This window comes from Haemorhous mexicanus, chromosome 4 (genome assembly GCF_027477595.1).
Source record: "Haemorhous mexicanus isolate bHaeMex1 chromosome 4, bHaeMex1.pri, whole genome shotgun sequence".
Lineage (NCBI taxonomy): Eukaryota > Metazoa > Chordata > Aves > Passeriformes > Fringillidae > Haemorhous > Haemorhous mexicanus.
The window spans coordinates 37,021,608-37,036,368 of record NC_082344.1 but is presented as its reverse complement, the minus strand read 5'-3'; the positions used below and the strand labels follow the sequence as shown (position 1 = coordinate 37,036,368).

General features: G+C 34.8%; 1 protein-coding gene across 1 annotated transcript in view; it reads left to right on the top strand.

Moving 5' to 3' along the window:
• FSTL5 (follistatin like 5) overlaps positions 1-14,761 on the top strand; it is a 269,724-nt gene that overhangs the window by 128,315 nt on the left and 126,648 nt on the right. The window contains exon 5 of the mRNA XM_059844470.1: positions 14,289-14,485. Within this exon, the coding sequence (XP_059700453.1) occupies positions 14,289-14,485 (197 nt within the window). The remainder of the gene's footprint in view (positions 1-14,288; positions 14,486-14,761) is intronic.

Here is a 14,761-nt window from a genome sequence, read left to right as displayed (position 1 = left end):
GGAGCAGGTTGCCCAGAGAGGGTGTGGAGTCTCCCTCACTAGAGATATTCAAGAACTGTTTGGATGCAATCCTGTGCCTTGTGCTCTGGCATGACCCAGCTTGATCAGAGAGGTTGGCCCAGATGTGACTCACTGTGGTCCCTTCCAACCTTTCCCATTCTGTGACCCTGTGAAGCAGATGTCTTATTCCTTGACCTAGTGTTCCCAAGCACATGACTTTTGGAATATGCAATGTTCAACTGTAAAAAGGAAAGTGTTTACTTTATTTTAACAGTGAACAGAATGTTCCTAATTTAATGCAGGAGTAACCTCTTGTCCACAGCAAGAGGCTGAATTTGCTTTTTTTGTAATTTACATGAGTTTTACCTAAGCAAAATCCTTCAGCCATCTGTCACTAGTCAATAAATCCTTTTTTAATTTCCATTAATTCTTGTTAGAAAGATTGAAGAAATCCACCCATCTGTTTGATAGAAACATTATATCCACAGGGAAAGCACATTGAGAATTTTATCACTCTTTGCTTTGGGGTGGGGGAAGATTATCTAGAGCAACTGCAGTAATGTGTCGGAATGTAGTGTGCAGTTCTTAGATAAACCTTGCATATTAATTCATTGAGTAAACGAGGAATGAAATATTCTGATAGTCAAGAATTCAGTGCCAATACAGGAGTGCAAGGACTCGTTTGCTTTTAATGTAGTTAATCCTACTGTAGTGAGTAAACCAACTCATTTAACAAGTCAGAAACAATCAAGGAAAATTGAGTGGTAGAGAAATAGAAATGGGTAATGGAAAGAGGCAAGTGATCATAGTCTGTGATTTTGCCTTTAGAATATAAGTTCTTCTGAACAGATATCATTTATGTTTGCTGAGCATGACATTTCTAGCATTGAACAAATACTAATCTAAATAAATTGGACCTGATTTTCATGTCAGATGGCAAAAGGACAATAACAGAAACCACATCTGTTTAGAGAGCTGCTCTCTGAACAGCCCATTTTTATTGCTGACCAAATACTTCTGTTCTGACAAAATATTTTTCTTCGTATCTGACAATGTCTAATGCACACCAATAAATGGTTATATGACATATGTCTGGTGAAATTCTACTTAGAGGACTACCTTTGACAAAAAAAAAGTCCCTATCAGTATTGCATGATGAGAAATAGCTTTGAAGGAAAATATTTACTATAGATTGTGTTCCAGGAGGTCATACCATGGCAGCATGCCTTGATGATGAGATAAAAGAACACTCAAATAACTGGCTAAATATATACCCACTTGTGAATACTAAACTGGGAAAATTTTCTGCTGAGAAGAGTTTCTGTACGTTCCTCAACTCTTTTGCTGAGATATGCAACATGAAATTACTTTCTGCTCAGATTTGAGTTCAGATTCCTATATCTGACCCTTTGCAAGGAGATTGGTTGGCAAAGTGACAATGACCAGTGATAGTGTTTCGTGCAGCATGAATTGCAGTGTATACTTATTTTTAATGAATATGTTGAAATGGTGTATTTCAGAAATGTTTGTTACTGCTGAAGCCGAAGCACATACCGGTATCTATTTAGGGTGTTCTGTGCTCATGCATGGATAAAGAAGTTGGTGTGTCCACTCCCATCCTTAATTTTGTCTTTCTGTCCTGATTTAAAATATTAATTTAAAAAAAAAAGTTTAGTGGTTGTGGTTTTTTTTAATCAGACATACTTACTTTTAAAATTATTTGTCCTTATCATGGTGATCTTTTTTTTTTACATGTCTTTTTTTTACATCTCTTTTGCCTCTTGGGGAAAAATGGAATGGTAAATTTGGTAACCTGCTTGTCACCTTCACAGGTCAGGAATTGCTTGGTTTGCTGTTCATAACAAACCTGGCACATGTGGACTTTCAAATTTATTCTGCTAAGGCTTTTTTTATCCACCTTTTTCTTAGTGCCTTAGAACTGTCTAATAGTAACCTAGAAGATTATATCCAATTAAGGTATAGAGTGGTTTCTCAGTTTATAGCCAGAAAGTCTGCTCTCAGCCCCTGAAATGCACCTGAGCTCATGCCTTGTAATTAAGAAGCTTCCTCTGTGAAAGCCAAGGGTGTTGATGTGAGCCAACAAACGGGTAACAGAGAAGCAGAGGTGTCAGTGTCATGCCAGGACTGTGCCCCACTGCCTGGGAAGGAACCTGACTTGGTGAGGCTGTCTCACTTTTTTGCAGCATGTTTTTAGTCTCAGGCCTTTCACAGCGAAATATTTTCCAGTTCCTTTGCTTCAAATTCTTGCTGCCCTCTGGCACCTGTTCAGGATCTGAGACTGAGCCTGTGAAGATGCCTCAGGGATACCTCTGAAGCCTGGGCACTCATTCAGGCCTAGGAAGGCTGTCCCCACTTTCTTTAAGGTCAGATCAGCTTTGTTTTTAGGAGTGCAGCTGAGAATAGAGTGTAATTCACTTCACTGACACACACTAATTTACTGAACGTGAGAAGGTAAAATGCTCTCTTCTTAATGAGATAATTTCTGTTACTTAGAATAGTTTGGAGTTTGGGTACACACTTCTTGTCTCTCTTAATCCATAGTATATTCAAATAGAAAGCGTTCTTCAAGGTGGTTGAAAAAAGTTATCTAGATTATTCTTAGACTTGAAAGGCCTTTCCAGAAGAAACCTCTGCACATTTACATAGAAAAGTAAGGAGTGAATTTGGTGTAGGTGATAGGTTCATATTAAATAACAAATTGCACCTTCATGGGTGTGTCTTCTCAAATTACTGTTAGTTTTTTCAGAAGGGCTTGTGATGCTATGAAGCTCGCCGTGTATTGGGTATTTCATCTCAAATGTAGTCCCCAACTTCTTGACCATTTGCCTTGGTGGTTTTTTGAAGAACAATCAATGTTTTTAAACTTCTTACAAGTCAGAAAGGATGATACTGCTTTGAAGTTTTACCACCTAGTTCAGCTGACCTACAAATATAACTAGATAATCCCTTTCTGGGAGATAGTTATTGTGATTTCTTGCAGTTTCTGTTTACTCTCACACAGTGGTGTATCCCTGCTGAATTAGCTGTCATTAACAGCTTTTAATGAAAGTTGGTCTTCCCAGGTGGGACTCAAAGTGAGTCAGGGCATTTCTTGAAGTCACTAAAGTTTTGAATTGACAAATAGTTTCAGTTCCTTAGAGTTTTAAAGAATCAGTAATTTAACAAAAAGGGAGCTCTTAAAGAACTGCATGTCATGTGCCCTTGCTTTCCAGCCTTTTCCTATTTATTCCAGTGTTCTGTGTAGTATATGCACAAGTGGCCATGTTGCAATTTACATGCTGCTATATTGTCCAATTCCTTACAGGGCTGAAAGTATTTCTTAACCCTTACCATTTGCAAAGGAGAAATGAACAGGTTCTCTTTGCATCTCAGAGAATTTTGGTTACTGGTAATTAAATTTGGTAATATTTGCTGTCTGTTTGAGACTTCAAAAATATATTTTCAGTATCTGTGAGAGGATCTTGACTACCTCTCCTTACAACAGAATGGGTGAAGTTGGAAGGCAGGTGAATAAGGTTATTCATTTATAAAGATGATAATCTGTATCTAAATGCTGTTCATTTTATTTCCTGCCAGTACATAGAGCGTATTAATTATTTCTGAGAAGTATGGAGGTGAGGATGTTTGGATCCATGTTGTCCCTTAAAGCAAAACAGAATCCAGAAACAGCCCCCTGTTAACCCAGATCCAAAGATATCTATATTTACAATTCTAAAAAAAGGAGGACAGCAATAGTGCCAATGACTTTTAACATCTCAGTATTTATCCAGTTTAAGGGTTATTTTTTAATTTGTAAAAGACAGTTTTATGTCCATTCTCACCACTCCCCCTTTATTATATAGGGAATGTAGAAAAAGAAGACAAATAAAGATTGAGTTTCATTCTCAGGTTATTTGCAGAGGAAGTCTTTCTGGAAAGCCTACTTTTTCAGAGCTACTGGAATGTCTTGTAAACATAATTACTCTTACTATTTAATCCCACTCTTTTCTCAGAGCAGGAATAATAATAATAATAGTAGTATTAGCCCTAGTAGTAATAACAATAACAGCAGCAATAACATTCCTTGCCTCTATTACATGAATGTTGTGGTACCCCTTGGTTGTAAAAGATAGAATTCAGACTCCAAGTCAGATGACAGACTAAATTTGGGTTACTTGTCACTGGTAGGAAGCTCTGAAAACTACCTAACTTGAAAATAATCTCAGAATTAAGATAACTTGAAGCTCTTTTTCACCTTTTTTTCCCTCTTCTTCCTTTTTCAAGTAAGGTCTAGAGGTAAATTTAGGTTGAACCTGCATAAATCCTTGAAATAAGATTTTCATCCATTAACACAGTGCGGTAGATATCACCATACAGTCTTCTTTCCAATGTACTGCTTTTTCTAAAGACATCAGTCTTGAAATCAGTTTTGTATTCCTATGGATACATTAATTAAAAAACTTCAAGACTAATAGTAATTAGTATGTGCTTTTTATTTCTAGGCAGGGATTTTTGAACATTTGTGTTGTGTGTCTTATTAGTTACAATGAGAAAAGTCTGGTACTAGTATGTGGAATTGAGTCAGGCTGAATCACTAGAGATGTTGTCACCACTTTTCTGTGCATATAAATATGTTTTTACACAGTATGCATTCTCCATGAATTTCTTGTACATTACTTTTCCACTAGAACGAGTCTACAAAACTAGAATATAGTTTGAAAAAATCCATTGAGTAATCTGATAGTAGTAGTATAATTGTATTTGTGCATTTTGTGTCATGTATGGAAAAGGAATGTCTTTTTTCAAAATAATAATTTCTTTACCATGGTGTTGTTCAATATAAGAAAATAAAATTGAGAGAATTTTATCTAAATCAAATCAGTGCCTGCTATTTCAAGCAACCAACTAAGATGAAATTTTTAGATCAAGTTTGTTTCTAGGGTTTCTTAAATGAGTTTGTGGATTTAATATCTATTTAGTACAAAAATAAGAACTGAGGATACTTGTTTATAGCTCAAATTATTTCTATAAAACAGCTAGTACTTTATTACAGTGTCCCCACTGTGTTCCTGTTTTTCTGAAACAACAAAAGTATTACAGCAGCTAAACTTGTTCTGCAATGGTATCTTAAGCAGTACTATGCAGATATGATTTTCCAATGCTTAACAGGGTAATTTACACCTTTACAACATTAAATGGTTTAAACAACTTATTTTTTATCTTATTTGAACCTGGCTGTTGCTTTATTATCATTAGTACACATAAGCATACATATTTATGTACACACTCTGTTTCTGACATAATTTCCCAATGTGTTTTCTCTGGAACTGTAATAGCAACATCACATGTAAGGAGGTTACTTTCATTTGCATTTAATGTTTAATGTATCTACTCTTATTCGTTGACCTGTTTGACATTTGCACCTGTTGTATAGCAATCTGAAAATTGAAACAAATGTGTTTCCACAGTAGATTTGTGCATGAAGTTTCTGTGTTGTCCACGCCTCGTCTTGCATTACTTTCCTCCTGTTGTAGTTCTGTTAACCAGCACTGCTGCTACCCCCTTGTAACAGGAGTAACTCAAATATCACATTTGAAACTGGAGCTGATTTTATTCTAGAATAATATAATCATATGGTCAGGTAAGGAATTTTGAAAATTAGTTTTTCCATTCTATTTAGGAAGAATCTGAATACAATGATTTCTTTAATAGTTTTGAGGAAAACGTGGCCCTTTTCACTAGTTTTCTTTCACAGTTAAGGGTCTTTTTAGCATGCAGGTGTGAGTTTAATTCAGTCACTGAAAGAGTCTCTGCTCTTGGCATTTGCTCTCATGGCTCCTTCTCCATAAAGCAGCCCGACCTGTATGGCTTCAAGACTGTGCAGGAACTTTAAAAAATTTGTGGTGGTGATGAGCATTTTAGTATGGTGTGAGGTGAGAATCCCCCTAAAGAGAAATACCCCAAAAGACAGCCTATAATGTCCTTTCTCATTCAGAATTTGATTTTAGAGACTGGAAGCCTTTTTACTTCAAAGTCAAAGTTTGAAAGGAGGAAAATACAAACAGCAGATGTGGGTGTAACACTTGTACAAATAGACAAGAATTGTATCCCTTTTGCAGGTCACATATTTTGAAACCTTACACAACCTCTCTTCATTTATCTGTGAAGAGGAGACATATAGAATGAAAACTGTCAGTTTACATCTTCTGTTGTGAGGGGATAGATGTACCCAAAATTGCTCTGTGGCACATACTAGTTGACAGGTTGCAAGTCCATATTTTAAAGTGTTACATGGTATCTTATGATCACTGTCATGTTTCCATATGTAAACCAGACCACCTATTTCAGAGATTTTATATAAAATTTATATAAAAATTACATCTGTATTAAAACATATTTACAGGAATTCAGGAGTATTCAATTCAAATATTGATCTATTTTCTCTAGATAACCTTTTCTGTGACTGTGAAAGAAAACTGATCAAAACACTGTTTAAGGATGACTGGTCAAACTTTGTGCATAATCTGAGAACTTTGCAGGGTTCACACTGCATCTCTAAATAGAAGTCAGGTTGGGTAGGCCTGGCTTTTCTCTTGCATTTGTTTACACCACTCTAACTTCAAGTATGAGTCTGAGTAGAAACTCAGACACAAGTGTGTGTGATGCCAAGCTATTGTTAATTTTTGGTTCCATATATATATATACACACACACATAAACTAAGTCTCCTTTTCTTATAGCAAAAGACTGAATGTAACAACTTCTGCAATTAGCAGCAAAACCCAACTGTGCTAAAGATGAGATAAAGGAAGAAGTGGGCATAGGTGATGGTGGAGAAGAAATAGAAATGGAGCAACAGAACTGTCTTCTTTTTCTTTCACCCCCCAAAATTTTAGTACTTTTTTAATTAGGCTTAGCCCACTCTTCATACCTTACACCTTACCCTCCTAAACCTATTAATACTCCACATTTCTGGGAAGCTTTTGAGAAAAGGAAGATTATGACTTTATAGTTCATCTGTTTCAGTAGCATTCTGTTTCTTTGTTTGTTTTTAATAAGAGAAAGCCCTCTGATACATGCTCCTCAAGAAGCAGGAGGAGAATTCTGCATAGATTTTTCTGGTGAGGCTTACATTCCATAAAGGTTTTCTTGCTGGATGTGAAATGCTTCTTCTTTTTTTTTTTTTTTTTTAATATAGGCCCATAGTGTTTTACAGCTTTCATAGATACTTCAAGTCAAAAATTGTTTAAGCCCTGTGGGAGGAAGACTAACAGCAGCAATGGTTGCATTAACTCCACTAGAGGGGGAAAATAAAATGCTGCATTAAACTTCTGTCTCAACCTTCATTTTTAATAATGCCTTCCTTTGGGACATACTGATTTTATCTTTTTGTCTCTAAAATTTGTTTTAAAGAGGACAAGGAAGCCCAGATTATCTTGTTAATGTTATGCATTATTGTTTACTGATGAAACAGAAGGTCAATTCTTTTAAGATGTATGAAACAAGTAGAAAAACTGATCTAAAGGCTTGAGCTGGATACAAGAAAAAAACCAAACCCCTTCATTTGGAAAATGCACTCATTTTCATCTCTTCTTCACCATGGCATGATACCTCGAAGTAAGCATGAAAGACATGAGAAGCTCTGAGAAGTGATACCACTGTATGAAATCAGTGTGGATTTGAGTTGTTTTACCAAGGGTCAATCCTTTTGAAGAGTCCTGCTCTTTCCAGTTTTAGACTAGCACTGCTTACAGTGGTTGTGATGCTAACATGCCATCCACACAACCCCAACATTCACTGTTTTCTCAGCTGTGGAAAATGATGTTTTGCTCATTACTGCCAACCTGCTAGAGCTTTCAAATGCCAGCTTGAAGGTGAAAGTTGATATGACCTATTTTCTTCCATCCAGAGATCTGTGATATAACAACTACTCTGAGTTAACAGCCAGAAGAACAACACAGATCACTACCCCAAAAGCTGATTTCAGTACTTTTTGTAACTGATTTTCAGTTACTTTCTTGGTTAATCTTAATGCAAATTCATTACAGCTTCTGCTGTCTCTTACCCTAAATGGCATTTCTCTAAGGAAGATCTGAATAGTATATCTGAACTGGTGATTATTAGGCATTGAAAAGCTGTTTAGACGTGTCCCCAGATATGTCTGGACACCAGACTTGTGCCAATATGTGGAATTAGGTGAAATTATTACTTTTGTTTTATGAATTTTAGTTTTGAAATATTGCAGTGGTTCAGAACGTTTTAAGTGGTGGTATCTGAGGAAAGGACAGCATTATTCCTTATTTACAGAGTGCAACTATGGCTTTGAAAATCTTGATTAATTTCTGTTTTATATAGCAGCTATGGTAATTAATTTAGAAGTATTTTTCAAGGACAATAGCAGATATAACTTTAAACTTTTGTATTTGTGTGCCTGTCTCTGGATAATTGCATGGTTTGTTTATGTGGGAGCTATTTTTATATGTTTATCCTGTAACAATAGAAAACACTGTTGAACATTCTTAAAAAATATTGCAGCTATTTAAACCTATTTGCCCAACAGAACTGAGTAATTGAGGTCCTTAACACCTAACTATCTTGACTTTGGCAGTAATGCTGAATTTAGATTTAGATAATTGTATTTGTCATTAGAAAGTTTGGATGAATGCTACACAATAAGACATAAAGCAGCACATCTGCTGTGCGTAAATTACCCAGCTCACCTGCCCCCCAAAATACCCCAAAAACCCAGAAGACAAACACAGAATTCAAAATGTCTTTTTTTTTTTTTCTTTCTTTTGTTTTTTTTTTCCTAAGTCTGAATGTGTAAAGCTGAACAGGTGTTGGTCCTAAATTTTCAGGCCTGAAATCTCATGTTTTTTAAAAAAAAAGGTAGAAAATTTTTAAATTCTCACTTTTAATTTAAAAAATTGTTTCTACAGGGAAGAGCTTTGATGTTAATCCCTGTTTATTTGCTTTGAGTGTAAAGCTTTCCTCTCCACCTGCCTCAAACTCTGGCCATAGGTCAAAATTTAGTTCTATTGTACAGGTGAGATTGTTTCTCTTCTAGGTCCAGAGCTTCAGGGAGGAGACCAAAGAAGGGTCAAAACTTTTGATCTCCAAATTTGGAAGATATGAGTTTTATATTTAAAAATAAGATATTGTGAAATGATATCTGACTTGAAGTTTCTTTCAGATAAACCTAAGCAATTTTGGTCGTCTAAAGTGTCCCTTTATTTGTTAGGGCTACAAGTCAGATTACAACTTTCATGCTTTAACCTGTCTAGATGTTGAGAAATTGCTGAATGGATGAAGACCTTCAAGTTTCCCCTCATGTTGTGTTTGAAATTGAATTGATATCAGATATCTGCATGTGTATGTGCATATGAATGAGTGTGTGTGCATAGTTTCTATACTGTGTGTGTATGTATAGAGATATATATCTATAGATATATATTATCTTGGATTAATTTCTCATGTTTGCTCCATACAATATAATTTGTGATTGTAATTTTGCAGTGAATTGTTTTCATTAATTAGATTATTCTGAAAATGTTTAGAATGTAGAAGATTAGAAGTTGCTGCTTATCAGGTCTATTTCATTTCCTACAACCTGATTTATGTATATATCTGTTTTGGATTACTTAAAACTGCTCATATGAGATATGCTTCCCTGAAAACTAGCTGCCAGGTCTGAAAGATCTAAAAATATTTTAATTTAAACGAATAAAGTGGAAACCATTTGTGCTATATAGGTATAGATAAAAATCTGTCAATAGATAGAGATGAAACAGTGCAAAATCAGAGATAGCTCAGAATCAAATTGTATCTCAGCAGCTGTCTTTTGTAGGGATAAGCATGCTGTGAATATTAGCTTTCTGACACAGGGGTTGTTCCTGCTAAATGGAGTGGCTCAGGCAAAGAAAGGCTAAAGTATTAACCATGAATGTGGTGAAAGAACTGAGAAATCAAATGGTTTGCTTTATTGTGTTTTTTAAATATATGCATTCTTTTCTTCTTTTCCTCACTAATGTATATTAGTGTTTTTCAAAAACTATAGAATACAAGAATCTGATTTCTGACTTTGGATGTAAGGAGTGTTCCCTAAATTATTAACTTAGCTGATTCTTTAATATTTTTCTGCAGGTGTTAAGAATGTGTATATTTCTTTCCCACATCTGCATATATAATTAGTTAATTTTTGATACTTTTTTCTCTCACAAATTAAGCATGACAAATTGTCAAACAGAACTTCTTTTTCTGTTATAGGCAGATACCACTATTCAATGCTGTCTAGAAGGACAATAGCACTCAAAATCTAACTTTGAGCTGTTTCCTAGGTAACAGATACAGCTACAAAACTGTTGCACTGAATGGGAGGAAACAGCAAATGTTTCCATTTTTCTACTATTTTTGAGTTTGAATGAATTAAACCCTAAGAATATCACTGCTTCAGAAAGTGCAAGATATGGAACTGGAGACCTGCACTTAGATTCCATTGTATTTGTTCTGTCACTTCTAGGTTTCTGCACATCTTCTGTGATTGTTCTGCACGGACAGTGTCAGAAAACTTGTGAAATAAATCGTAGTAGAGATTTTTTTTTTTTTACTTAGGGTTTTTGTTTGGTTTTTTTTTTTTGGGTTTGGTTGGTTGGTTTTTTGGACAAAAACTCTTGTGTAGTAGAACTGGCCCTTTCCCTGAATGAAACCAACAGAAAAGGAATTTTTTTCTTTTTCTATTATTTCTTTTTCTATTATTAATTTCTAGGATATTTTTCAGAAAATAACCATTTATTCTTGTAGGAATTTTAGTTCAAAAAGAAATAAAAAATTACTAGAAAATGGAATTAAGTTAGTAAATTATGTACATGTCGGGTATCCTTTCATGTTTGTAGCTAATTATATAGAATTTAGTAGGCCTTTTTGGAAGTAATATATTTGTAGTGTATTCCCAGTAGTTTGTCTTTCTCAATTTTGTTAAGCATAAATTACTTTTCCTGACTATAAAGGTTGACATACTAATCCCCATTTACCATTCTTGTGTCATTGAGACAACTATTTCACAACTAATGCTTACTAAATTACAACATAAATAAAGCAACTGAGTTTTTCTCTCTGTGCTGCTACTCCAGCCTGGGGGGGGCCTCTTGTAAATAGAGCCTCATTTCTCCAGTTTAAACATCAGCTGCACACTTCCTCAAATATTGCAGTAAAAGGCAATCATGACAATGAGATAAGAAGCAATTTGTTAATGAAATTGTGCCCTGTGTTCATTGAAGTCTCTCATTGTTTCCTTGTGATTCCTTTATCTGTCAGTAACATCCATCTGTCATGTTTGGACTTAAATTGCAGATGTTGGTGTAAAGACTACTTTCAATTATGTATAAAATGGAAAGGTTTTAATGTAGAAGAGCTCTGGAGGCCTGGTTTGCCACAGCTGCAGTTAGCTAAGATCATAAATGGACAGTTCATCTCTCACTGGCATAAAGTGCATTGCTAAAATTCATAGTAATATTTAGAAGGTTGGTGTTAGATCAAAATATATATTATATAGTACTTCAACAGATTACTTTGCTTAATCTGTGAATGAAGTTTTTCTACAGGAAGCATCCAAACTTGTGGCACTAGCAGTCTCTCAGATTATTTTGTATTAGACAGCATTTATGCTTTATATTAAAAAATGATACAAATACTTTTCTCCTCTGGTAAAATGTATAAATAGTTTATAAAAATGCAATATTTAAGTGCTCTTATATGACTGTTATAGTAGCTACAGAAGTTTGGGCTGTGCAAAGAGAAGTAGAAATGTCATGGAAAAGATGTTTTCTGAATCTTTCTCTCTCTGAACAGGTATTATGACAGAATACATCAGTTCATTTTTCCTTAAGTTTTAGATGTAAAGTTAATTTCTAAAGTACATTAAAATGTCTTTCCTGGACTATGATCAAACTTCCTTTAGAACTTTTTTCCATAAACTCTATTTGGAGTTAAAAGTAAGAAGTGCAACTAATTACTTCAATGTTTTTCAGCATGTAATACATAAATTTAATTGTTTTCCCTCTAAATTTGCATGGCTTGTTAAATCGCTCATGGAAATATTTGTGCAATTTGCGCATAAATTGTCCAGAATTTATAATTAAATAATCTTCAATATTCAAATTAATATTAGCATCATTATTGCCTTTGTTGAGACGAAAACCTCTTTTCAATTCTTGGTCAATCATTAAAGGGAGAGACATGGTTCTGTGTTTGAAGGAAAAAAAAAATCATTAGTGTGAGTTTTCTTTTAAACTCAGACATGAAGCAACTTGTCAATGCTATTGTGACAAACCCATGATTTAACAGATAATATTAAGAAAACTGACTCTTTTTCGATGTTCTGTATCTGTAAAGAATAGCTTTTCACAGTTTTAAACTTGCAGAATGAGACTGATCATTTTAGGGGCTAAGTCTGAATGTGGTAGCTAGCTCTGATAGCCATACACTAACAAATAGGATTTGTCTTGTTTTCCCTGCCATCCCTGCATCCCTGCCATGAAGGCAAAATGGTGTTAGCCATCACCTGCAGCCAGACTATCTTTTCAAAGGCACCACAGCCAGAAAAGTTTTCTAGGAGAGACAAAGATGATGGTACTTGTTTTCTGGCCCAGTCTCTTGGAGTCCACCCAAATGAATTAGAGTATGTTCAAGTTAAGTGCTCTTTTCCCTCCCCACCACCTGGAGCCTGCATCCCTTCAGATGGCAAGGTTTGCTCACTGCAGCTTCAGAATGCCTGAGGAATAAACATGCTTCCCTACTGAGTATTTCTGCATTAGACCCCTGAAAAGCAGTCACGCAGAACTCAACTCCTTCAAATTGTATGGCCTCTATCTTCATGCCCCTGGCAGATGAGGACAAATATGCAAATACTATGCATAGCTTAGGCTGTCAGTTAAATACAACTTGGGTCTGTCTATTTCTGTTACTTAAATAGCTGTATAACAGTTGCTGGCATTTAGTAAAACCAAAACGAAAAAGGCTAGAGTGGTTTTGATTCCAAAAAACATTTTTTCTTCCATGATTTAATACATAAATCCTTCTCTTCTAGATCTGAGTCTTTCTCGGATAGTGAGAAACATTTAGAAACTTTTTCCCTCTCTGTCTTTTGTACTGTCTGTGAACATGTTCACAGTATCACCATAACAATGCACATGCCATTAAATATGCCAACATAATTAATTCCAGCCCCATACATGTAAATTACATGATTCCTGAAAGATCCACTTACAAACAAATCTGCCTACACAGTTTCCATGAGGTAAATAGTTGTTTCTCATAAATCCTTGGAGCTTCAGAATAGTGACTAAAAAGAAGATTGCAAATTACCTTTCTTTGCTAATTAGTATATTGCTCTAGTATTGAAGTCACTGCTCGGAGTTAAGTATTGGCTAACTGCTGATATATGTCTGCAACAAATACATGGTGTTAGGCTGGTACAAATTTGCATGTCTCATCTTATAAAAAGCCCTTTCAAAATCCCAAGATTATCTTATAAAAAACACCAATCAAACTCTTTTAAACTCTTTCTCTATCCAGTTTAAAATATGCAGCAACTGACATAAGAGAGCACCAGGCATACATCATTTGTGGTTTGGTTTAAAAGAAGTACTGACTGTAATCATTGTATGCAGGACATTTCTGTAACATTTTCCATTTTAGAGAAGACTTGATAATGAAAGGAGTAAATCAGATCTTGTCAGAGATATCCTTTCTCTTCCTCTGGCAATCCCACCTTTTCTTGTTCAAATAAGCTTGCTATGTCCAATAAATGAAAAGGTGGAGATAGCTTATGAGCACTCAAGAGTAATTTCTGCTTTCTGAAGTCAAATATTATTATGAAATATATAGCATATATTTTCTATCATATTTGCAGGGTTTTTTTGCATACATTGCATTTCTACATTTATATGAAAAGCTTTTCTAAAGGTAAAGCTTTAATAAATCTTCAGATGCACATTTACCAAGTAATAAATTTAAAAAGTACAGGCTTGGAAACTGATAGAAGTTTCCAACAGTTTCTATAAAAAGAAAACCTTGTCTAAGAAAATATCTAAAACTGCAATACTTTGCTTTTGTTTTAATTTGAAATCCAGACAAAGGGATGTTATGGTTCAAACTACTACAGAATTAATTTCTCATCTTTTAAAAGGACCCTGTTTGTAGCACTGTGTTCTTTTTCATGTTTTGGTTTTGTTTTGTTTACCTTTACAATTTAAGTTCCAAATAGTCTTCTTTTGTGTATTTTCTTTTCAGGGGATAAATGCAAGCCTACTGAATACAGTGAAGTGAAAAATATGTTACTGAAACTACAAAACCAGAGATACATTGCTCAATCAAAAGATAAGTCTGTTGGTGAGAAAATGGCATTAAAGAAACTTCTTACAGATCAAATGTTCAATTATTTTGATTCAGACAACAATGGACTTGTGGATACTAATGAGTTATCTCAGGTAAGGTTTAATTTTTGTTTCTATTAGCACAGTGACCATTCAGATGTCTTTTTCAGGACATGTACAGAGGGAATATAATTTAGAAAATGTGAGTCTCTGAGATGGAAAACTTCATTTGAGAATTTTTGAATGGCGATATTATTTAGAAATTTTGTAGTGATTATTTAGAAGTTTGAATAGAATGCTTTGAAATATACTGCAGTGTCTTAAAACACTCCAGGCTGCTGTGACCATGAGTTGTTTAATTATCCACAGCACACTATCATCAAGTCCAAG